Below are 25,595 nucleotides of genomic sequence, written 5' to 3' on the forward strand. Positions count from 1 at the left end.
CAGACTTGACAACATGAGAAACTGAACTCAAGTGCTTCTCCATACACCAGCGAGTGCAAAACACCTCACTGTTTGTTCATATGGAGGAGAGAGAACTGAAAATATGTGTGAAAAAAATGAAAAAAGGAAAACAGTCTTTCAGCTCTCCATTTTCACCAAGGTTCACACCTTTTATTGTGTGTAATTATATAATGTCACATCAAAGCATTGCATAAGACTCTATTTATACCCCTCACCTATGGCTGATGTGAAAGAAGCCTGCTAACAACTGTTTGCTGAAGTGGGAGCGGGCAGCCTGCACATTTTTTCTCACATATAGGGTGCATGCTGTGTGCATTATTTCAGCACTTGCACAAAGCTGCTTTTCAGCTTATGTAGAAGAATGTACCATCAACCAGTTAGACAAGTGAGAGATAAAGATGGAGAGGTGAAGTCCGCAGTGTTGGGCTCATATTCTACCTGTAGTCTCTGTGGATGTTCCACTGTGTCATTATTTGCTGCAGCAGAATTAATGAAGTGAGAAGCATGATATGATACGAGCTGACTGGAGGAAACTTTCTTGACTGGCTTGATCAGCGAAACTTTATCTAACCTCAAGTTTGCTCTTGTCAACACTTCTGTCTTGCAAACAGCTACAATGATTTCCCATTGTCTCGCTGTTGTAAATGCATCCCACAGAGATGCATAAATGTTAAAGAAGCATCGATTTAATCAACCTCAAATCCACATATCCAATTACATACACAGTAACACAGTAAAGGGTAATTTCTAGTGAAATTAAAGAAAAAGAAGTCAGGATTGGCTCCAGACGTCTGTTCCTCCCTCCCTGTTTCCTTCCTGCTTCCCCTTCCTCAACAGACCAGCCCTTCTCTTCATGGCCAATTAGTACAGCGAGGCCTTTAAGTTTCCTTCCTGTCATATTCCCTCCGTGTCCACTGCGGCAAAGAAAAGGCGAGAAAAGAGAGAGAAGACTGTGGCGATGTGCCAATTTTGTCCACTTTTCCAGACTCCCTCACCTCACCTCTACTATGTGCTGTTACTTCTGGTCACCTTTGATGTTAAGACTCCTACTGGGCGACAAAACACACAGGCAGGACAGACCAGAGGGGGAAAAACACAACAACACACATAAAGACACAAAAAAGATGAAAAATCATATGGCAGATGGACAGAATGATACTGTGGCATGCTAAAATAATCCTGTGGGAGATTACAGGTTTTCATTGGAAATTATCACCTGCTTTTGGTCCAAAACTGATCAATCCTCACAGCTTATTAAGTAAAAAAAGAAAGTCCTACTTCCCTCGATATAAAATTCCCATACCAAATGCATATATTTTTGGAATATGAGGAGAATTTTATCAGCATGTACTACTGTACTGACATGGCTTACAATCACTGTTTGAGTTCTTCCCAAAGGTGCTTGATGAGGTTGAGGTCAGGACTCTGTGAGTGCAAGTCAAGATCGTCCCCACTTAACGCATCAAACCACATCTTGATAGTCTTTGACTGGGGCACAGTCATGTTGGAAGAGAAAAGGGCCTTCCCCAAACTGTTGCCACAAAGTTGGAAGCATAACATTGTCCAAAATGTCTTGGTATGCTGAAGCATTAAGATTTCCTTTCACTGAATATAAGGGGCCTAGCCCAAACCCTGAAAAGCAGCCCATTATTGTTTTCCCTCCTCCACCAAACTTAACAGTTGGCAGGTAACGTTCTACCAGAATCCGTTTAACCCAGACTCACCCATTTGACCGCCAAACAGAGATGTGTGACTCCACAGAACTCGTGAGACATAAATGTAGCTCCTCCATAGAAACCCATGCTATGAGGCACCTGCAGCACAGTTTCAGTTCTTATATTTGTGTCATAACTCTTCAGCTATGAAATCAGCAGTGTTGGCAATTTTGGCAGTCATTGATCTGCTCTGTGATTTACCATGGTCTCCCGCTTTGTGGCCAAGTTGCTGTTGTTCCTAAATGCTTCTGCTTTCTCATAATATCACATAGGGCCAGATCCACAAAGAATGGACAAAATGACAGCCCTTATATAGGCTATGCTCCACAGTTACCACCAATTGAGAGCAATTTGCAATCATTTTGAGCGAGAGAGAGTGAGAAAAGGGAGAAAGAGATATTGCACGGATTTAATACACGGGTCTCACTGGTGGTAAATAGCACCGCTTTACTGCCTGTGGCAATTAGCGCTGGTCTTTCAGGATTAGGTAGTATTTGCAATGAGGTTTATTTGCATAGGAAGGGGGCAATTTTGCGCTGAATTTACAAATATTCCCTAATTTACATGCATGCAAATTGGACCGGCACAGTGAGGAGTGGCAGTGCAGTTTGGGCTCAGTTTGCGTGCATTTCACCCTTTGCGTATGCTTTGAGGATTGCACGCTATTTTTTTCTGTCATTTGCACAGGTTTAGCGTTCGCAAAAGCAGTGCAATCCTTTTGAGGATCTGGCTCTTAGTCTTTTATTAGCAAATATTGCTAATGTAAACTCATGCTGGCTTTCCCTTAACCTTGAAAGCTCATGTAGCAAACTGGCCAAAATGGCCAGAAATATCTGTAAAATCCTAAAGACAGCACTCATTAAAAGTTTCCTACACTTTTTTATAAACCCAGAGTACCTTTGTCCCACTGCTAAGATTCTGTTGCATTGCATTTATCCTGCTGGTGTGTTCAAAGTGTGTGGTTGGTAAATATATAACATGACCAATGTAGGGTAAAAACTACACCACCACCATTAGTCACCAACTTCTCCACCACACTGTTATTAAGTCCTCTGCAGTGGTGCAGTGCTCTTACAGTGAACACTGCAGTCAGCCTGGAGTTTCCCCTTATAATCATTACTGCAATAAGCATTGGTTTACCTTTTAATGACCACGCTGGGACAGGCTGATAGTAGTCAGCTTTGAATCCCAACCCAGGGTGTGATGCTTACAACATTCACTTTAACCAAAGAGATACATGAATGAGGAAAATAATCTCCTCTCTTTAGTTTTACAATGTCATAACTAAGTAATAAATGATCTGTCTGTAAATTTATTGCACCCATTACACTCTTTCTCCATCCTATTTAAAACAACACTGCCCTTACAAACAAAATCAATGTGTGACATGTCACCATACATCTTGTGATTGAAAATAACCACAACATCTATTATAAGCTCTTTAATTTCAAGCAGAATGTAGGTCATGGGAGTATATAGGCCATAGGTTGATGCAGATGACACAGAAGTGAAACCACACAGAAGTCATGCTGTGCTACACTATAACCCACACTCCCAGCATGCCAGGGTGCATTATTCTCTTTATCGACTCCCTACTAACCCACATTCAGGACCCAGAGACCACGCTCAGGGACATTTATTTTGGGATAGCTCAATGGTAGAATGTGAAAGGTGACATGCCACGGTGAAGGAGCAGTGGTTGGGGACAGACCCCATCTGTCCCTGACAGGAGTAGGGGGCCACCAGGAGTGGTAATAGGCCTAGTTTTTCCATGCCCAGAGGAGTTACACAATCACCAAGATGTATTTCGGAGTGGTTCGGAGAAGGTGTGTTTAAATGTGTGTCATGGTGAATACCAGGTCAAAGTACATTTGTCAGTCCTCATGCCTGAGCATGTAGGGCAATGCCAACTTGGTTAAATGCCATTTTCCTTCAGCTAGGCAAGTTCATTCCTCTCTGTGGGCAGAGTTACTGTGAGGTATGTGATTGGTCTGTAGGAGCTGGTTTGTTTTTAATTCACTGGTTGCCACCTACGCATTTTAGCCAGTATACTTCTTTGAATGAGCAACAGCGTTATTTCACAAACCGGAACCAAACCAAATTTCTGGCTTGTGGGGTTATCACACTTGAAGCTTAAAGCTATGAACTGTAGCTCCACTAAAGTTAAGTTAATTCTATGATAAAAGCATCCTTTGTGACATGTACTTCACGATAAAAGTTCCCATGTAATATGTTGATCTATGTTTTTTATTATGAAAGTCATATCAGTAAATGGACTTTTTGCAGATCTAGTGAAAGCCGATAAACTGAAAACTCAAAACACAAAGGCTTTCTAAAGGATCTTTCTCCATGCACTGACATGACGTTAGTACTGTAAGGGGGGGGAACAAGAGTTGAGGTTCTTGAATATGTATCTGAATGTAAGGTCCATTTTAATTTTGTCATACAAATGAGGACGAAATTATTAGTTTTTAAAGTATTTCCAGAGTGCTGTTACCTTGGTCTTCAGTTCAACCTCCAGATTTTCAGTGGGATTCAAATCAGGGCTTTGTGCTGGCCAGTCAATAGCATTCACTTTGGTGAATGCTATTGACTAGTTTTCTTTCCAGAGTTTTTCAAATCATTGGCTTCTTACCTCTGCCAGGCTTGTTCTGCACTGTGTGGCTCTCTTTGATTTTGTCGATGATGCTTCACACTCCAGTTCTTGAAACTGGAAACGCTGTGATAACTTTGAATATCCTTCTCCTGCTTTGTGAGCATCAACAATTGTTTTTCTCAAGTCTAAACGGATTGTTTTTGTTTTTGTCATGATGCTTTTTCCACTAACAGCTCCAACCCTGACTGATGTTTTTATACTGTGTGTAAATTAGAAGATAACACTCAGTTTAAACTTGATTTTACAAACTTTGAGCATTACAAAGTTAAAGAATATAATTGCAGAACAGTGGTTTGCCAATAAAAAGGACAGTTCTGTAGGAGGCTAATAATTTCAACCCTAATTGGTACTGGTTATGATTTTTTTTTCTCTGTGCAAAGTAAAATAATTCATTAAAACAAACAAGCATTCATAATAAAACTAGGGTGTTTGAAAAAGCTGTGTTAAAATTCCTTGCACTGTCTAACAGCACTTGGGAAATTAAAAAAAACCCAATATTTTCATGTTGGGGCTAATAATTTCATCCTTCTCTGTACCACGATACAATACTATTACTGCATATAGAAAAAAATACCATGATATAAATTTCTGGTCACATTACCCAGCTCTGATAATGACCTATTTGATCAACTTAACTGGGGGGCAGCCCTTCTGCAAACAAAAATGTTATACCACATTAACTGATAAACACTGTCCGTCAGCGGTCATTCAACTTTAATGTCACCTGGTTCAAAATACACAAAGTTCTCTGAGTCAGTAGACACGAAGCAGAACAAAGAAGACAAACAAGTCTGGACATGTGGAGGAAGCAAGCATGAAGGGGAAGGACACATCACTCTTGTGAAATGAAACAAAAAGGAAAAGTCAGACAGTTAGCAGAAGGTAGAAAAGGCAAGAAATGATGTGAAAAAGCAACAAAAAAAAAAGTTTTTTCCTGCGCTCATGTAAGCCTCCTAAGTAGACCGTTAGGCAAATGAGCTGCAGCTTTGGCAGGGTTTAATGACTGACTAAATATTTATGAGATTCAGCTGCTTTTTAAATGTTCTGTGTTTGTTCCTTGAAGTTTTAAAGGGTCTACATTTGAGAAAAAAAAATCACTGCTTGCCTAAATAGAGCACAAGCTGTGAGATACTTATTGAATTTTAAGTTGTGAAAACTCTTCTTCCATTTGCTGGTAAAATAAGGATGACTTTACTCCATTTAAATGAGAGGACTCATCTTTACCTGGAGGGGAAAAAAGCTGATAACACACCCTGCTGTTGTGATTTCAAAGAAGGCACCCTCAGACTTGATGACATATTGGTGAGCAACATGCAAAACAAAGTCTCATTGTCCAGGGTGACGTAGCCGGACTGTAAGAAAGACGATGATGGCATACAGTTCACTACCACACAGGAATAATAAAGATTAAAAAGAGATTAAAAGGCTAAAAGTTTGTCTATTCGCTGTAAATGTAGTCCACAAGGCCTTGCTTTCCTCGCCAAAAATGCACCCAGGCTACCATAAGCGTCTCAGACGTTTAGTGAAGACGGCAAGTGAGCTACATGGAGCCTATTCCTATTGACATATGCACAGAGCAGGAGCAAAGGGTCGACTTTGCAGCTGATCTGTTGTCACTCTGTTCTGCGGCTTCACTCATTAAGTTTACATGCCCACTATAACCAGATTACAGCAAATAATCTGATTAACCACTCGTGGATGTTCTGACCATCTTAAATGCTACCTGGACTGTATTTATAGAAGCAAAACCTTACACACATCAAATCCAGGGGAGGAAAAACATTTTCCCCACCCTTATAACTGCTCAAATAAGCTAAACATGTTTGTGCTTAAGCGCTCTCTTATCTTTGTTATCCTAGGAAGTTGCTTTCACTTTGTCCTCACAGTTTAAGTTATATGCATTCATCAAAATTCCCTTTGTGCTTCCTTCCAAAAAGGGAATAAACTGGAAAAACTCTGAGCTTTCTGTCAGGCTGATTTTTACTTTCATCTCTGAAGTGAGGCCTCATTGGAATTCCTCATGAATTTCTTTACTAAACCAAATGTGAGAAAAATACTGCAGTGAAAACCCCACTTAGATGGTTATTAATGTTGATTCAATAGCTTTACTTTTCTACAATCTGTGTTTTCATCACGGTTCACAATCACAAGGTCACACCCACTCAGGGCATGAGGGCTGAAATCCACAGAATAAGGGCGGCATTCATACGCCGTCTCGAAGTGACGTAACGCTGCACATTTCTGGCACAGTTTTGAAACAAAAACAAAAGACGCCTTTTGGCCATGGGCCATCACTACTATATAGAGACCGTTGACCACTGGGAGTTTCCCCAGTTCAAGAAATGATTTTATTACAGCAGAATGTGTTCTCTTGGCCATGGAAATCTTATCAGAGGCATAAAAAAATCAAATACTTACTGAACTTCAGCTATTATCAATGTCACCCCATCACCACTGACTATGAGGTTATTATATCAACACAACAATTCAGAAAACGCACTGTAATTGGATTAAATCAAGACTACTGCATGTACCATGATCAGGTGCTAAAACCCCGAAATGTGCTCTCTCTCATGAACAATACATTTCTGATTAGCATTTCTTTACTTAAAATATAAAAAAACTGTTTTATCGTGAGTATAAAGAAGTACAACCCAGGGGAAAATCTGTGATGCCACTGTGCAATGTGAGCTGTTGTTCCACCTAGAGAAACTAAAACAAACTGGGTTTGTATCTCAAAAGGAGTACAGCCAACTATGCACCACTAAGGAGGGGAAAGGGACAGCTGACAAAAACAAACTCAGTATCTCCAAGTACCCAAATGTAAGAATTTGTATTTGCTTCGAAAAGAGTGGTATTGATGCATCCCTTAAAGTGCAGGAGTTTGCCTGCAGTTTTTGATTGCTTTTCTTTCTCTATGCACCGGTCTTATTAACCCGATGAGGTGTTGTTGTATAAGACAAGAAGAGACACGTGTTATTCAAAGTTAAGTAACTTTTGAACCATAATCATAGCCAATTACAGCCCTCTGTTGTGCCGTACTAACGACGCTATCCATGCCTTCGTAGCTCTTACAGAGCATTTTCTGGCACTAACAGCAGATTACACTTGCTGCAAACAGATGTTACTAAAAAGCTACATAGCTCCACAAGAAACAGAGCTAGTGCTGAATGCAAGGGAAGTTATCCCTCAGGAGTAGAGATTTTAGTTTTTGATGCAAGAAGTGTTTACAACAGAAAGACATTGTACTTGGGTTGCACAGTATTCATCAACAATATATTGTATAAAGAAGCTCTAATAACAAGACTTAGCTTCTGAAATGTTTCACTTGTTTTATAATGATAGGTATGCTTTGAGCAGTAAGTTTAAAGTCTTATTGTTGATGAGACAGTTGGGGCTTTTCCTTTACATTGAACATGCTTGACTTGACTCAGCACCACAGCCCAGTGCGGTAGGGGATTTGCTTTTCCACCACAACCAAGCATTCACTTGAGGGTGCGTCTAGAGCCGATGACGCTTTGAGTCAATTACATTAAATAACTGCACTTCAGTAAGCATGGTTTTGATCCACCAGAAGAAGTACTATTTGGTTTCTACCTCAGATTTTCTACTTCCTTTTCTATTGATAATCTGGCAGGTATTTCAAAGTTTGGAGCAGCTGTTTCTACTTAAACATTTCTGCGAGGCATTCCCAAATGTGACGTCACTGCAGTGCGCTTGGAGGCGGGGCAGGTGTGCTTGGGCCCTGCTCCAGAGCAGTCCATTTTGGGTGCAGCTTGACCGTTCTCGAAATAACTCAAAATTTCGCCAAAAAGTCATGGTCGTGGACCTGTCACCAAATTTGAGCAAAAAGCGATCGTTTTTGTTACGACTCAAAATTTGACCAAAAAGTCTGGGCCACGGACCTGTTCCCCAATTTGAGTCAAAAATGTTTCATTTTTGGGGCGAAAGTGGCCTGGTTTAAGGCACTGATGTTCTTGTGTTTCAAATACATGGGCCAGACATGGCCATTAAACAGGCCGGGTGGATCTGGCACAGAGTAGTTCCTAGAACTCCATGTACACGGTCGGCATGGTTTCAAATCTGGGCTGTGGGACGTTCCTGCACGTCTCTCCCCAGCTCTTTCATCCCTGTTTCAGATTCTGTCCACTGTCCTCCTCTGTCAATAAAGGTATAAAAAGCCTGAAAATAAACATTTGGAGAAAAAAAAATAGACCATTTTTGAAACAACTCAAAATTTGACCAAAAGTTACTGACATAACCTGTTGTGGGATTTGAACAAAAATTTACCATTTTTGAAACAACTCAAAATTTGAGCAGCATAGCCAAGTGTGGCCAATCTGGTGATGGAAAAATAAATCAGCACAGCTTAGTTTGAATCAACATGGCCAAAAGTCATAGCGGAAAAGCCCCAAGTCTTTGCAATTATCATCCTAGAGTGCAGGAATATCGGTTGATATCAGCAGCAAGACAGAAGGTAAAGGAAATGTTAAAGAGGCTGCATACCAACCTCAATTTTTCAAATCACACACTGCAACTCAATCTATGCATTTATGAGGAGGGGGGGTTACTAGTGGTTGCCTCTCTTATGAGAGTGGAGGGGAATTATATATTTACATTCTTTTTTCAAAAGGGAAAAATGGTCGCTAAATATACTTGGGTGGCTGTGACTATATCCAGGTACTGCCTTTGTGTGGAAGAAACCAAGCTACATTATCACAGGAAACTCTTCTGTGGTTGACACCTCACTGCTTGAACTATTTGACTCAAAGACTAAGCTGCAAGGGTAAAACAATATTTTAGGGCAGGCTTTAGTCTTTATGTACATAATATGATATTTGTTTCTGGTTTTAATGTTACATACCATAGAGCCCTGGCTAAATTGACAACATCTAACACACCTAGAAAAAAAAAAAAAACTTTTTTTCCTCATTGTTAAAGTGGTGAAGACCTTAAATTGGGTAATGTCGTAGCAGCGGTTTTATCCTTTCACTGAGTGACTTTGATGAGAACACTACACAGCTAACGGGTGTGACCGCTACCCGGTGAGGACTGCCGTCACTCTGCGGGACAATAGAGTGTTCATGGTCACAGGAGGAGAGAGCCACTCCAACAGAGAGCCTCTCAGAGTCTCATCTGCAGGGTGTGCTCCCACTAACCAGAGGAGGCCCAAACAGCTCATGAACACTTTCAGTAATGGCTGAGTGAACAGAAAGGTGCAGATCGAAGAATATTTGAAGATTTGTCAAACCTCTTTGCCTCCACACCAATTTATCGTCTTCCATAGAGGGTTACTCCATATGTTATGCACCTCATCTCAAACCCTGTAGTATATCACTCTGCCCTTCAGCCCACTGCCTTGTAAAGTAAAACTATCACTTAGTCCCACTGCGGGAGGATATGGAGGAGGGAGCCAAAAACCTGAGGAAATGCGCTGACATCCTGTTGTTGGGCAGCACAAAGAACGTAAAGCCAATAAAAAGTTAGAGGAGGAAACAGTTCAAAGTCTGTGTGGTATTACACAAAAAAAGGGAGCGATATCTGAAGGGAGCGCTATTAGCATTTATCTGTTCATCTTTTACACTTCATAAATTCAAATTGCATGCACTTTTCTGGCTATTCCTGACCTCATTAAAAGTCTTCATAGTCCATTTTCTGGCATTTTATGTTCTTTTCAGGGACTCCGGGTTATTTAAGGTTTAAGATCTTCAATCGGCAGTGTCACAAGTCAGGCATTCACTGACAGGGTGAGGACACAGTGGATTATATTACAGGGTTATTATAAGCAGAGAAGGAAACTCTTATAAGACTTGCTGTTTTTCAGATAACCTTACAGAGCTGCAGTCTCATTATCCTTCCTGAGGCCCTGGCACAAGCAAAAGAAGTACGGCATTAAAGGCAAACTGATCAAATACTTTACACTGCTGCTTGTCTTCATGAGTCCTCAAGTATAGTCCCAAAAGAAAAGACAATATTGTCACACCAGTAAATCTCCTAATGTCAAGATTATTATTACACAAAACCCAGATTCTGCCACCTAAGGCCGGCTCTTTTGCACTTGCAGTGCCCATGATTTCAGAGAACTTCTCACCAGCACTTATGATTGCTATGTTACAAAAGTTTACTTCTGCTTTCCTCAGTAATATCCATAAGGTCTTTTTTTTTTTTTTTATAAATCTGAGAGCTTACATTTGTCCTTTATTCAACAATATAAAGGAATTCTGTCCTAGCTTTTGCAACAGCTGTAGATCTGGAAATCATACTCTCAAAAAGATGAGCCAGATTGGTTTCTCCACCACCCTTGTTGTTGACAAAGCTGGTTCCATAAGCCCGGCATTTTACTGATTATGATTAATCAGTGAGGGAGAAGTGACAATAACAAGCACAGTAGAATTTAACTATTTTCAACAATGGGAGCTGTCAAAGAAAAAAGGAAAACATCTTAAACCAAGGGTGTTTTTGCACTTGGGCCGCTGGGCATTGAAAACACAGAAATACATTGTTTTTTCTATTGAAAATGAAAGCTACCAGCACAATCATAGTGACTGTGGACACTAGGAATGCACGCAATTAGTTTGCTAAATGGTCGAAGTTGGGTGGATTCCACCTTTACAATAAGGCGGTCCATGAAATTTTATCCTTGCTGGATATTCTACCATCAACTGTAAGTGATATAACTATAAAGTGGAAGCATTTGGGAACAACAGCAACTCAGCCACATTAAACACGATACCTGCCTGACTGCTCTGTGAAGTTTGGTGGAGGAAGAATAATGGTATGGGGCTGTTTTTAGGGTTAAGGTTAGGTCCCTTATCTCCAATGAAGAGCAATCTTAATGTATCAGCAGTTACAATTCTTATTGTCCACTGTACTGTTGTATTCAAGTCCTTCAATGAGAGGGAACAATATAAGCAGAAGTTGAAATTTTAGGAGCAAAAGAAGGAAGAATGAAACTGTACTGAGTCATAATGTAACCAGAGTTCTCCTGAACATTTGTACTATACATATCCACCATGCTGTTCATCTGTTATCTTGCCCATACTTTATGCAATGCCAGGTTGCACCAGTTTTTGGCTCCTCGCTGGCACTCCCAGATCCCGGCCTACCTCCTGACTCATCTACTTCTGCTTCGGTTTGGGATTTGCAATATTTCTGCAGAGTACGAGCCTGAACGTGTTGTGCTGTGCTGATTTTTATGTGGAGGTGGAGAGCATCAGTGATAGAGACAGACGTAGTAAGAGCAAAGTGTTGGCTTACTCCCAGTTGAGCTGAAGTGTGAGTTGTACGTCTTTAATAAACATAAAATGTCATTTGTTTTTAAAATATGATTGTTAAAGGGCAATGTGGGTGGGAAAATAACTGCTGCCTGTTTCTTCCTGACTTCTTTCCAAGTGAGGAGCCAATTTGGTATGACTGCATGTGGGGGACACCAAGAAAGGACTAAAAATGGTTTTATAAAGATTTTAAATGATTATTCCTATAATAAAAGTCCACAGGAAATATCACTGCAAATGTTGTTATATCATCTGCTCTGGCTATTTTCTGCAAGAGTGAGCAAAACCTTTAAGTAAATAAAAATGTATCCAGTGTTGCCATGACATCTGTGTCTAAAAATATAGCTGTGGCCCTCATAAGGCAGCCAATATTTACATGCTGCTGTGGTATCCTAGTACCAAAGCGCTTCTTTTCCCCCATCAAAATTGTCTCATTTTTGTTTTTGTGGGAAAAGCTTGCTGCACCTCACACATTCCTAAAATGCTAAATCTTTGAAAGTGTCAGGCGGTCAGCAGATTCTGTGGTGCATTTATTACATAACAGTATCTTCTGTTACGAGCCCTACCTGTCGGAGAAAAATAGAGCCCCCGAGAACCTTTCCAAATGCCAAGCAGCCGCCTGGAAGAAGCAAGGCGCATCACACAACGCTCTCATAACAATCCCTGTCTCATCCCCGACGTGATCCTAACCAGCTGGAAACGAGCCATAACACACACAGCTGAAGCGCTCTGAGCGATGATGAACATTAATTTCAGGAGTACTCATGTGGTACTTTGTTGACTCGTCTGGTGTTAAAACCAGCCCCACACAAACATTTCACCTGGAAAGTGGCTGCTAAAGAACCCTCGCCAAAACAAGCTGCTGAAATGGCATTTAAGCTGTTGCATAATCCTTGGCAGACTACAAGCCCTGGAGTCAGATTACACTAAAATGACTTCTCTAGACGTGTAAATGTTACTAGAATAAAAGCGTGATTCAACAAATGCATACACCACAGGAACATCTTGTATATCTGAGACGGCTAAGTCTCTTTAGAAATGCCAGTTACCTAACCACACAGAGTTTGACATTTCCTGTTCTCTGTCCTCTTAGACCCTCCTCAATTCAGACTAAGGTCACAAGGGACTGACAGTAATCGAGGTTTAATTACTACTGTGTTAAGACCAAATTTTTAGATCAACTCCGTCTCAGGCTGCCTAATCTCCTTAACATTAGGTGCTACTGCTGTGATCTACAGTAAAGCTGACTCCTACACAGGCAGATAGTCCTCTTCATGACCTGAAAACCTAAGCACAGCCTTGTTTATTCCCCAGGCCCACTTGTGTGATTGCACTAGAATGTAACATGACACTCTACAAATCAAAGGCCAGAATGTACAGTATATACAGAAGCCGAGGCAGAAAAAAAAACTGCAACCCTTACCGTATTTTTTCATCCATATAGGCCGTGCGCTAATAATCCATCATCGAGGCATGAAAGAGCAAACTGTCAGGGGCTTTGTTCAGGAAAAAGAAAATATTATAGATTATATAACAGTAGGTTCTGACCAAGTAATTTGATTGGACAGGAGCAGTGATATAGAAACAACAGCACAGGAGCTCTCAACTATACGTGTAACTTTGTTTCAGTCAAATACAGTTAATTAACTTCTTAGAACAGATCAAGCTTGTACCCTAGAATCTCATGGAACCATATCACTGTCAAAGGACTCTTATTCAACTTTGCCTGATAAAGGGAACAAACAATATAAATATATATACTTAAAGTGCTGGTCTTTGGTGATATAATGCAACAGCACAGTAGTATGTAGGTTACACAAGCATGTCTTTCAAATTACAATCGACTACAATATGCCACTTGTTGTATAAATGCATTATGACTAAAAATGCACCAATCTTAAAATTTAGAGAGGCATCTGACTGCAGACCTCTATGGTGAGGTTTTGGGCTCATCTGTTGTAGACCTCCACAATGGGGCAACCCTGACAGTGGGGCAGGAAGTGACATACTAACCATACTAACCCTTGTTGGGTTCTCCTTAATTTGGGTGTTTGTTTTTTTTTTTTTTTTTTTTACTTTATCCTCATCTCCCTACCCCTTACCTTAATCTTTAGGGTTCAGGTACCTAACCCTAACCCTCTTTGGTTGTCCTTTAGTTTGTGGTGTGTTAAATTTAAATTTATCCCCCTCAGTAAATTTTCAATTTTTCATAAAATTCTGCTGTTGTGAAAAATAGCCACTTGCCATAACCTCTGACAGGAAGCAGAAAATAAATGTCATTCTGGTTCTGGCTTGGGTAATGTACGGCACTTCCTGTCAGTAGCCAGATCCTCCTGAGTATTTTTTTTTTTTTTTTAAGATTTATTTTTGGGCCTTTTCATGCTTTTATTTGATAGAAGAAGGACAGTGGATAGACTAGGAAACAGGGAAGAGAGTGGAGAGAGACATGCCAGAGGGCCAGAGGCCGGATTCGATCCCAGGCCACCCGCGTACATGTGTAGTGCCTTAAACCACTCTGCGCTCCCAGATCCTCCTGAATATTTAGGGCTGATGCTGATACCAATGTTCAAATAACAGTTAAGCCAACACTGATGTCGATACCAATGTTTCTTAAGTAGTACTTTTGGTGTAACACTCCTGTTGTGTCCACATTTTCTCTCACATCTGACCTTGAAACAGATCAGAGTTTATCCAACAGGTCACTGTTTCTACATACCAGATATACCAAACGCCAGCAAAAAACTGATTGGGCACAACAGATAAACACTGAAAACTGGTATCTGTTCCTGCCACAAAATTTAGACAATGGTCTGTTTGTTTACAGGGCTAATATGTTCTTTGCAGATGGCATTACGCAGCACCCCTGGGGGGGCAAGTAGTGATGTCTGCAAAGAGGAACACTACCAAAATTGCCATGTTTTGAGCAGTTTAGGACTATGGCAAGTATTCAAAGTGTGAAAAATCTATACATATTTTACTATCAAGCTATCTCTATGTCCTGAAAGTAGTGAAAGATTGAGGCTTTATTTTTTAAATCATTTTTAAAAACTCAGAGAACAGCAGCGGGCAGGAACAACAGCCCTCAGCCTTGTTTATTGTGATGGGAAATCTGTCTCTTTTACGAGATCCAGATCATTTGGTTTAGCTCAGCAGTGCAGTTTTTTGGCTCCTAGACAGCTCTTCATTTGGTACCAGTTTAAAAGTGGATTAAATAATGCCAAAGGATGGAGGAAAGGAAACTGGCACTCAAACAGGAGTAAGCAATGGTGGCTCACATTAGAGAGCCTTTTTGCTGAACGAGATTGTTTGTGAGCTGCACATCATCACTCTGTCGCTTACCCAATAAAGACTGTTTGGTTTATGGTACATCACTGTTTTAATGAAAAGCATGTTTGAGGATTCTTTTATATGTTAAAGAGGCTCAGATAGCCTCTTAGCTCAGTAGAAGACTCCTCTTGATGTTTGTCTCCCTTCATCTGGATAGACCTTGCTAGGAGATCTGCAGGGCTGAGTAAATTTAACACTGATCGCCTCCATGCCAGGTAAATTAGTTAAACTGTGGCAAAAATCACTTTTTTGTATAGTGAAGGGTTTTTATGATGATAATTGCAACATAGATCCCTAAAGGTGTATTCCTGTACTAAATATCTACATGACTGTGCTAATCTTTTACATATGGCCAAGTCAGGCTAATATTCAGCACTCCTTGTGTGATGCTGTTTTACTGAATATTACCATGACTGCAATTATGGTTAGTATTGTCTGTAGACTTGTGCCCAAATCACATCTGTGCTGATATTCAGTTCAATATTAGGACTTCAGTTGTGTTATCACTTTGAAACAACATGGCATGGAAGAAACAATCAACAACTGACTAATCTGGTCCATCATCTCAACTATTTGCACAACTTAACTGAAACTAAGCTGCTGCCAAGCTGTTGTTTGTGTCTCTGGTTACCATAGAACAGCTTCTTTGTTTTCGGTCCAGATCAGATTACATGAATTTAGCCAGATTTTAGCCTGGATGCACTGTCACAGCCTACTGTCAGAATTGGGCCTGAACGTTCTTTTGTTGTGACATATTCAATCAGGCATCCAAGGTGTCGCAAGATCACGATTCGACAAGACTGGCATGTCAGAATTTGTCTTGCATCTTGCAAGTTTGACATTAACCTCAATGACGTGCACTCTGACGCCTAAAAAGAGAAGGGCGTTTGCTCCCAGTATTTATATCTCCATTTACTAGAGTGGCATTATGCGAGTCTTCTGTTTACATACAGGGGAGCCAGCTAGCATAGCTAGGCTAAATAAGAAAGTTCTTTGACAGAGGAGCGAGTCCACAATTGCTCCTTCTTTGTTGTTGTCTTTGTTTGGAGCACAAGACCTCAAGCATCACACAGAGTGCTTCTGTAGTAGCTGGTCTGATCTACCATTAGGTGCATTTATTAGTATGTTTAATTTGTTATGTAACAAATGAATAAAGTCTGTTGTATGACTCAGAGGCACAGTTTAAAAGCCTTTATTAATCAAGACTTCTTAATAGACTATTCAGATTACCTTGCTGATGCAGCGTGATCCATGTAGTAAAAGTCCTGATGCCTATTATCTAACAAGATAACTTGGCCTGAGCCAACAGTTGTATAACGCTGTAATGTTTAAAGGTCCAAATTGTAAAACAAAGAATTTCCTCCAGAATCTCCTTCATAATAGTCAATCTGCGGGGATCTTTCAAAATAAAGCTTTTACATGTTTCGGTAAATGGCCTTACAAAGGTCAAACAGACCCACAAAAGGCTTAAATAAACATTACTAAGAGAGGGCTTTTGTTACATGGGGTGAACACAACACACCAAAACAATCACAGCCACTCCTTGTGTATATAAAGTGCTCTTTTTTTATGTTTACGCCTGTATGCTTCCATATACATTCATGGGTGTGTTTATTTTGACCCCGACTGTACTCCCTGTGGAGCTCCAGGCATCCTAACCTCATGCCTTCTCACTCTTTAAGTAAACTTATCTCCTCTCTCCTCTGGGTACGTGCTGACTGCTGCTGATCACTCTGAGGAATGTGTTGCAGTTTTGTCCAGAGCAGCCTTTTTCTTGTTTTGAGCAAATCTGCTGCAGGGAGTGTGATGCTTTTTTTTTTTTAATCCCCCCCCCCCCCCCAATGGGAACGGGATGCTTTCTGAAGAGCAAGAGGGTAAAGTGCCTGACAGCATCCTTTGCTTGTGTATGTTTACGCCAATCCACGTGAGTATACATTCTCTGAACAGGTTTGTGAGGAAAAGCAAGCATGTCCATGCTGTAATATGAAATTGGAGAGATAATCAATAGCAGAGTATGTTAGGGAGGCTGAATGGAGAGATTGACAACAGGAAGGCCTTTATGGATGTGTCCACAAATGGTCAATTCATGAAGCAAAAGCTGGCTTGTAATGTGCAAATGAAACACTTAATAGATTGGCATGTCGTCTGTAGTTTAGCTGATAAAGATAGAGAAGTGCTTACCTTAGAGTTCCCTATAATGCAAACCTACCTTAGAGGTAACGAAAACACTCCTTTCAGGTAGGATTTACTTTCATTTCATGAACAGCACACACCTCACAGCTTTGGCTCGCGCTGACTGCAGAGATGCTCTGTTTGTCTAGTAGCCTGGTTTCACAGCTCTGCCTATAATCTGACTGTACCCTGAGGGGGGACATGCTGCTTAAAATGGAAATAGCAGGGGCAGAGAGTGACCTTTCAGAGCTCCACTCTGCAGCTGCTCTATGAGAAACAAACATTATTGAACAACAACTACAGCAACTCTGATCAAGTGTCAGCAACACACACACAAAGACACTGACACTGGAAGCCTTACTGATGTGATTTATAGACGGCTACCTGCAGCCAAAGCTTTGTCATCCCTCCACTACTCCAAAACAAGCCAACAAACAGTTAACATGCTTCACAATCGTAAGCTAAGAGCAACATTTGAGGCTGTTAAAACGAGGAAATGGCGAAAATAAAATGCGACAGAGGTTTCTAATGGAGACAGGGGAGGAATAAGGTGCTACAGAGGCTCCTCACACGAAATAAAAGCAGCAAACCTTACCTGGCTTTCTGAGATAACGCCGTCTTGATGGTGTAACCTCAGCAAAAGGTGGAAAAGATGATCTCCTGAATTGGATTAGCAAAGAGGCAGCCAACCAGTCAGGCGGTGGAGGAGGAAGAAGAGGAGGAGGAGGAGGAGGAGGATATCTCTGAGGGGGTGATGCCCATGTTCATTATGTGTCCCTCCGACGTCGGGGTGGAAACATTTGACCCGCTACTGTCGCGTGCAGCGCCTGAAACCAGGCCCTCGTAAAGCAAAACACCGAGCACCATCGGTGAAAATAGGAAAAATAAGCTAACAGGAGGGGAGAGTAAGCTGCAGCTGAGACTCTCCTGTATTTTGCTTGACAGTAGGATTGTTTGTACGCCGGAGCAGCGGTCTAAGCTCGATTACCGAGGAGTGCGCAACGTTCAACCCAGCAGCCAGCTAGACAAATCCCGCTGAAAGCCCCGGGCTATCTGGTTGCACAGGAAGAAATCCGGGGGTGGTGTGTTTACCTCTCCGCCGTCCCCGCTGTCGTGCTCGGTGGGAAATCAGCTGCTTCGCACTGGAGGGACGCCATTTGTTCGTGAGAGGTTTCCCGTCTGCTGTCCTGCGTTTTACAGCAGAGCGCAGCCACCAGCACCTTTACACAAACGACAGCGCTCCCTGCTGGTAAAGAGCTGTAACTACCGCCAGCGAATGCTGGATTTTACCTGTTTACTCAAACTTAAAACTACACAAGCCCAGTTCAATGAAAACATGCAGATTGTGATTGATTAAAAGAACTCTCATGACATTAAAAAAATATTTTTTTATGTTTTTCTTTGCTTCCAGTTGCATACTATTGTGCCCTTTCGTTTTATAAATCAATGTTTAGTCTCTAATTATTTTGTCCCTTCCCCTGCTATCATTTTGTGTCACTCATACATTCAGTCATCAGGGTTAGATTATTAATAGCGTAAGAAGGAAAGAGTAAAAATGTAAACGTATAAAAATATATGTTTGGCCTTGAGTAGAGGCTATACTGTTCCTTTAGAATAATCTCCTTGCGCCCTCTAGTGGTAGATACTGCAGCTTACTGCTCATGCTTATGTCATAGGACAAAGCAGCTCTTGCTAAACAAAAGCCAAACTGCAACACCAAAAAATCACTACCTTACTGATGAGGACTAAATAATTAGCCCAACAATGAAAACTTTATTTCTTTAAAAGTAGTTCCTAAGTGCTGATAAAGTGAGAAAGGAAATCTTATCACCTGTTTCAAACGTCTAGTGAAAACTGGGGTGTTGAAATCTCATTAAGTTGATCTGACTCCCAAAGTGTAATTCTAACTCCATTGTGAGTGAAATTGAGAGTGAATTGATCTAAGCTCTGCCTGCTGCCATTTCAAATCTGCATATATTGGCAAAATTTTCCCATGATGGACTCAGTCAGTGTTAATATGTGTTTCAGATGTTTAAAATTGTGTTTACTTGTTTTAAGATAATGCTTGTTGGACAGTAATCGTTGCGAGGTTTCCTTTGCTCATGTTTCCGGTGGATTGTTGTAGTTTTTTTTAAGTTTATAAACTATTGCACTATGAGTGAAGTGGTTTACTGAGTTAGGAAGTTCCTGCCTGTGGCCCATTGACCTTACTAATACAAAATCAAGTATTGTCTGCATGTGTGAGTGCCTTGTAAAAAAAGTGCCTAAATATAAGAATCATGACTGCTACTCTGGACAGGACTCTGCTGTTCACCTCCATCTTAAGAATTCAGGACATTCTCTCAATAACGTCTCATCCAAACAACACCGCCACCAGAGAACAAAGGACCAAAGAACATGTGACCTTAAGAAGACTCATGTACATTACTTGTAACATTACAGTGATCTCTTTTCCAAGTAAAACACAGGAGGCAATTATAATCTTACAGAAGATAAACATTTCTGTATTTTAAATCCTTTTGTATTGGTGTTTTGTGAAATTTGAATATTTTGATATAGTGGCTAATTAATTTGTGAGCTGTAAGCTGTAATCATCAACATTCAAACAAAAAAAGCCTTTAATATTTAATTTGTATGAGATTAATATTGATTTCATGAGAGGTTCACTTATTAAATTAAATCACAGAAAAAAATAACTATAAATTATTTTTTAGAAGCACTAGTACATTTCATGAGACTGAATTTAAAACATGCTAATGAAAAAATAGTACTGGATGTATGCATATTTACTCGCATACTGGTCAACTTTAGACTTTAAAAAATAATCTGATAGAACAGACAAGGTTTACTGAACTCTAAAAATACTCTAGTGTGGCCTCAACTAACCCAAAAGTGTGTGTAAAACATACACTTTTTAATTTATTTATTTATCTTGGTCAGAAAATAACATCAGAGGGAGAGACAAAACAGTTTGTCTTTATTTCAATGAACATTTATTTGAAAAAAAAATTTTTTTTTGAAAAGCTCTCATCCACAAGGTATCTAAAATAACTAACAAAGTAGAAATCTGCTTACTATAAATTTTAACAGACAGCTCTGAGCTCAGTTTAACAGAAATGGAAAATGTTCACATTTTTATTGGAAAGTTAGCAGCCAAATACTTCAACAAAACAAGATGTTCTGTTAAATATAGATTTCCCACCTCTAGGGACCTCCAAGCTGGACACAAATGAGCCATAACGTAAGATAGTAACAAAAACATACCACACATTTTAGTATAATTTATATTCGGTTATATTTTGTAACACAAGCACAAACCTGCAGTGCAAAAGAACAATACTTCTATAAAAACAAAAAGTGCACCCTTTTTTCAGAGAACTATGTACATCTTAACACCTTTTTAAACAGAAGAACTAGCAGAAAATCAAAATCAGAAGCAAAAATTAACAAATAAAACTGTACAAATGATCAGTGCAATGGTTCAAAGAAGGGCTGATTAAAATGAAGTAGTAGATCTTCACCACTCCAGTTTCATGTCAGCTTTGCTCCACACGTATTTCCCTCCTCTCTTTAGAAACATTTTCTCATCAAAGCCGCTGAAGCAAATGGCCTCCTTTACACCGACATCAAGGATGGACTTGGACGGGTCCTTCCTTCCCTCTCTGCAGTCCAGGAAACGCATCTGAAAAACAAGAAAGAGCAGATCAGTTACACTATTAAAATTTTCCCTAGTTGAGGTTATTTAGATGTGAATTTAACAGTTACAAGGCAAAACACAAGTGTGATTTTCAGGCTGCCAAAAACATGAAAATGTGCAAATGTTAGCTCTGGAACTGCACCATACAAGCCTGACTGAGGAATCAAAATACAAAATACCAAGAAACTAAACTGCACAGACACGGGTCAAAAGATCATGTGAACCTCAGGAAGGAAAACACTGTGATTGGCTGGCCTCTCAAAAACAGTATAAGCAGTATGGATGATGGGATGGATAAATAGTCTTGCAGATGGGTTTAATCAATTAACAATGAAAGGTACTTACATATTCATCCAGGATCAGGTAGGAGTTCCTCATCTGTGAAGAGCAGAACAAATTCTATTTTAGTAATTCTACACATTGTCAAACTATTTACATGCTAACAACAGTGATCATATTGGAACTATCTAACTGATAGGATGCATGGTGAACATTTTATAAACTATTTTATATCTGGTTGCCTTTGTGCCACCTTCAACTGGTGTTGAAGTAGAAACAGGCCGAGCCAAGAGACAGTGGGATGCTGCTAAAAGGCCATCCATGGCTTTGGTTTCCTCAATTTAATTTCATGTGAAGCACTTTTTGCGTAACAACAGATCTACTTTAACTGTGTTTACTTCTGATGGATAACAGATGGATTATTTAAAGAAAAACTACATTGTTCCTCAAAAAAGAAACCTTATGACTTTGGTGATCTTTTTACTTCACCTATGCCAAAACATTTGGTCCACATTTGAACTTTTATCTCCTTCTGTTACCATTTGAACATTTGCAAAACATATTAAACCCATATCATACACATATAACTTTATATCCCTGGCCATGTGTGCTATTAGGAAAAACTATGCTATTGAACATGAAAAATATGACACCTTAACATCAATGCTACTTAAAGCTTTAATGGGAACTTTGGGTTTGTGTTAATTCTTAAAGAAACCTCAACCCTAAAAATGTAGTTGTAGTTTCTTTTAATAGTCAAGTTTATCGCTTATTTCATTGATGTAGAAAATTTTAAATGTAGGACTTTCTTCAGCAACTGTGTTGCCTGGTTGTACTATCTATCCTGCTGCAGCTATTTTATTTTATACAAATAAATAATTCAAATACTTAAAAATTAGGAGCTAAATATTTTCTCAAATTTAAACAACTTTGAAACCACTGTCTTTTATCAACCATCACAGTAAATGATCTACATGGCAGAGGTAGATGCAGTAATTTGTGCGAAAGGAGCTCCAACCAGTTATTGACAGCATAAATGAGCACAATTTTCCAGAGTGTCTAAATTTCTGTATTTTAAAGCCTTTTTTGGGCTGATTTCTTGTGATGTTCTTGTATTTTGAGATAGTGGATTTAGATTTTTGTGAGCTGTAAGACGTAATCATCAAGATAAACAAAAAAGTCTTGAAATATTTCACTTTGTATAAGATGTATCTAGAATGGAAGTTTCACTTCTTGAAATAAATCACAGGAAAAATTAACTGTTTCATGATATTCTAATTTAATAGATGCAAAGCTGGAGTACAAAGGACTGAGTGGGGACAGGATATGATATAACATAATCTATTCTAATGGTTTTAAATCAGAAGGCTGATTTTATTTTCTATTTCAATCTTTACATTGTAAGTTTGTAATTTTGACCAGTTTAACTGATTCTGTATTATTATCTTCTTCTGTGGGTATGTCAGCTGTTTTGGATTTTAGATCAGTCAGAATATAATTTTTTTCAGGATACAACAATCATTTTTGTTGCCTCTGTTAAACCAAGTCCTACCTTCTCATTGGACTCAGGAACCAGGCAGGAGACGCTGCTGTGTCTATCCAGAAACTCCTGAAACTGTTGGTCGCTGATGACAAACCGCTCAGCCTCTCTCAAGGCCTCCTCTCCTGCGTTTTCCCCGTCGATCAGCAGACACTGGAACACCTGAAACCACAGAGTCAACACTGAGTCTGTATGTCAGGACGTTTCTACACCAAAACATGCGTACTGTTTGTTGTTGTTACCTTCCAGCGTACTGGGCTGAGTCCGGTGATGGCCTCTGCCATGTCTTCATCCACGTTAAAAGTGTTGATGACAGAGTTGATTTTGAATGCCACCTTGTACTGCTGGCACCAGCTGCAGATCCTGTACAGGTTGTCCAAGTGGCTCTTCCTGCCCTGAGCTCTGCCGATCAGCTGGTTGGTTTCCTCGTTAAAACTGTCACAAGAGATGGCCAGGATGTCCAGGTAGTCACCTGATGGACATAAATACATCACAGTGACTGTGCGGAACATTTGCATCAGCTTATATAACTACAGTCTTCTTTGTAGACTGAAAAACAAAGAGCTGAAGACTTGCCATATTTCTGGAACCATCTTTCTCTGATCATGCTTCCATTGCTGACGATGCTGACACTTGGGAGCTGAAGGTCCACTTTACAAAACTGAACCAATTTCCCCAGAAATTCTCCTTTATCGTGCAGAAAAGGCTCTCCTCCAGAAAAGTTTATTTTCTCCATGCCTGGAAAATTGAGATAAATGTGACTGCATGCAAGAGGTTTGACACTGTGCAAGAGTGAATTCTTATTGATTTGTCAAACTTACCAGCCTCTTTAAGAAGCTTGAGTCCCCTCTTGGCTTCATCCAGAGGCAGGACGAAGGATGTTTTTGCAGTGTGGAAGCAAAACCCGCATTTGTAATTACACTTGCGTGTAAAATGATAGTTAACGCTTGTTGGAGTTTGCCCATTTTGGACTTCCTTTTGCTCCACTTTGCTTTGTTCAGGCGGAGCAGGAGAGACCGTTCTCCTGCAGGTTCCAGCTCTCCAGTCTAAAACTTTGGAATAGAAGATTACCAGATAGTAGCGCAAGGAGCTGATGCACAGCTGCAGCAGCAGCAGCACGGGAGACGAGACCACAGAGGAGAGTTGCATCTTCGTATCGCACCAGTTCTGCGCAGTGTGGACTCCGATGCTTCTTAAATAGAGGGCAGCAGGGTGGATGGAAAGAGAGAGAGAGCGAAACTAAATCAGCTGAACAGCTGATTTCTGTGTACAAACATCGAAAACGAAACTTAAGTAGGGTGTGTGGCCGGAAGGTGACTCGTAGATAAAATCTGATCCCGCTGGAAATTATGTGTCAGTTGTGGTAGTAATAACATCGTTACACAATCAGAGGTAGGAATAGAAACTTGTGAGAACTTTAAAGGCAGATTAATGCATTCATGAACGTTTAACCTGCAACTACTATCAAACTACTTTCAAGCATTTTACGAACATATTTATTTAAAAATCATTGGCTTTCACAGTATGTTTACGTTTTATATGCACATAATGCTTCAATAATAGACATAAGGTTAGCACAAGCTGAGTAGTGGTGGGAATCCCGGCGCGTTTTATTGATCCGGATCATTCGGCTCTGCTCACCAAGAGGAGTCGGCTCTTCTGATTCACAAACGGCTCTTCATTTAGATGCCTGTTTGGTAGTGCTGGGAATTCAGGATCTCTTTAGTGATCCAGATCATTTGGCTGTACTCACCAAGAAGAGCTAGCTCTTTTGGCTCTCAAGCGGCTCTTCATTTGGGCACCAGTTTGGCCTAATTTCACCTGCCAAACTTAGCAATGTCATGACATGATTGATATTTGTGCTGGTATTTTCCTTCAATTATGCTTATTTTTTCAATTAATGAAAATATCATGTAATTATTTTTAAAAATATACTTTATTATAAATACAATATACCGTGCTATACAAAATGATTAAGACAATAACAATGATAAGAAGAAAAAGCATACGAATATAAAACTACTCTCAAACAGGATCTGGATCTTCTCATTCATGTAAATGAGTTGGCTCCTGTACCGGCTTGTTCATGAAGGCCCATCATTAATGCTGATGCAATGCCTCATAGTGACTCAACCAGTTCAGAGGTGGAAAGAGTGCACAAGTGTACTCAAGTACAATTACAATTGCTTTTGTTAAAGTTTAATCAAGTACAAGTAAAAGTACTGATCTATAAATATACTCAAGTTAAAGTGAAATGTATTTAACTTAAACTTTACTTTAAGTACTGTGTAGCTACTAAGGAGCTGCACAGTTAAATATAATTTTTCCTTGGTGGCAAGAACAACAAGAGAAAAGATCTGCAACTAGGTTGCTCAGATAAAGTCACACCTGTATAATAAAGTTAAATACACAGCAAAATTAAGTGTTGAGAGCTGAATCTTTTATGTATACAATAACATCCAGATCCCGTTCAAGATTTGTTTCATATGAGAATTATTGTTACTATTATTATTATTTTTTAAATGTAAGTTTATATTTTATGTGTCTCTGTTTTATGTGATTGATGTGTTGGGGTGATTTTTCCTTCTCCACACTGCTCTACCACAGGCACACCAGACCTTAAGGATGGTGCTTGATGGTGTAACATCAATGTTTATATCAGGTGTCATACAGCCCACCCAGTAAGCACGGAAACTATATTTCCAAAAACATTTACATTATATTTTAATTATTTAAAAAAATCAATATTGGGGTAAAACAGTAGCACAAATATCAATCATATTGCTATGACATTCCTAAATTTGGCAGGTCAAATGAAGCCACACTGGTACTGAAAGGAAGAGCAGGTTAGGAGCCGAAAGAACTGGCTCTTCTTGCTGAGCTGAGCCAAATTACCCAGATCACTAAAAAGATC

At 39.8% G+C, this 25,595-nt stretch overlaps 2 protein-coding genes across 3 annotated transcripts in view; both read right to left on the minus strand.

The window, feature by feature from the left end:
• The window catches only part of rnf144aa (ring finger protein 144aa), a 45,101-nt gene extending 26,610 nt beyond the window's left edge, over positions 1 to 18,491 (minus strand). Inside the window, exon 1 of one of the 2 annotated variants that reach the window (XM_041812529.1) lies at positions 18,258 to 18,491. In XM_041812529.1, the coding sequence (XP_041668463.1) occupies positions 18,258 to 18,322 (65 nt within the window). In that variant the 5' untranslated portion in view covers positions 18,323 to 18,491. Of the gene's footprint in view, positions 1 to 17,760 lie in introns of both variants that reach the window. The other variant, XM_041812531.1, reaches the window with a different exon arrangement.
• A 1,713-nt stretch (positions 18,492 to 20,204) lies between these two features.
• Positions 20,205 to 23,846, minus strand: rsad2 (radical S-adenosyl methionine domain containing 2). Its single transcript, XM_041812962.1, has 6 exons — positions 23,503 to 23,846; positions 23,258 to 23,419; positions 22,924 to 23,153; positions 22,694 to 22,843; positions 21,208 to 21,240; positions 20,205 to 20,847 (listed from the first exon to the last, which is right to left on the minus strand). Exons 1-6 carry the CDS (start codon positions 23,828 to 23,830, stop codon positions 20,683 to 20,685), a joined length of 1,068 nt encoding a protein of 355 aa, XP_041668896.1. The 5' UTR covers positions 23,831 to 23,846; the 3' UTR covers positions 20,205 to 20,682.
• Positions 23,847 to 25,595: the final 1,749 nt, after the last annotated feature.

Source organism: Cheilinus undulatus, linkage group 18, assembly GCF_018320785.1.
Source record: "Cheilinus undulatus linkage group 18, ASM1832078v1, whole genome shotgun sequence".
NCBI classification, from domain to species: Eukaryota; Metazoa; Chordata; class Actinopteri; order Labriformes; family Labridae; genus Cheilinus; species Cheilinus undulatus.

Excerpts from the sequence above, each read along its gene's own strand:
- rsad2 (XM_041812962.1), bottom strand. The coding sequence starts at position 23,830 with ATGCAACTCTCCTCTGTGGTCTCGTCTCCCGTGCTGCTGCTGCTGCAG. Across the intron at positions 23,154-23,257 it reads AAGATGGTTCCAGAAATATG|GTGACTACCTGGACATCCTG; the intron begins GCAAGTCTTCAG and ends TATGTCCATCAG. Across the intron at positions 20,848-21,207 it reads ACCTGATCCTGGATGAATAT|ATGCGTTTCCTGGACTGCAG; the intron begins GTAAGTACCTTT and ends CTTGTTTTTCAG.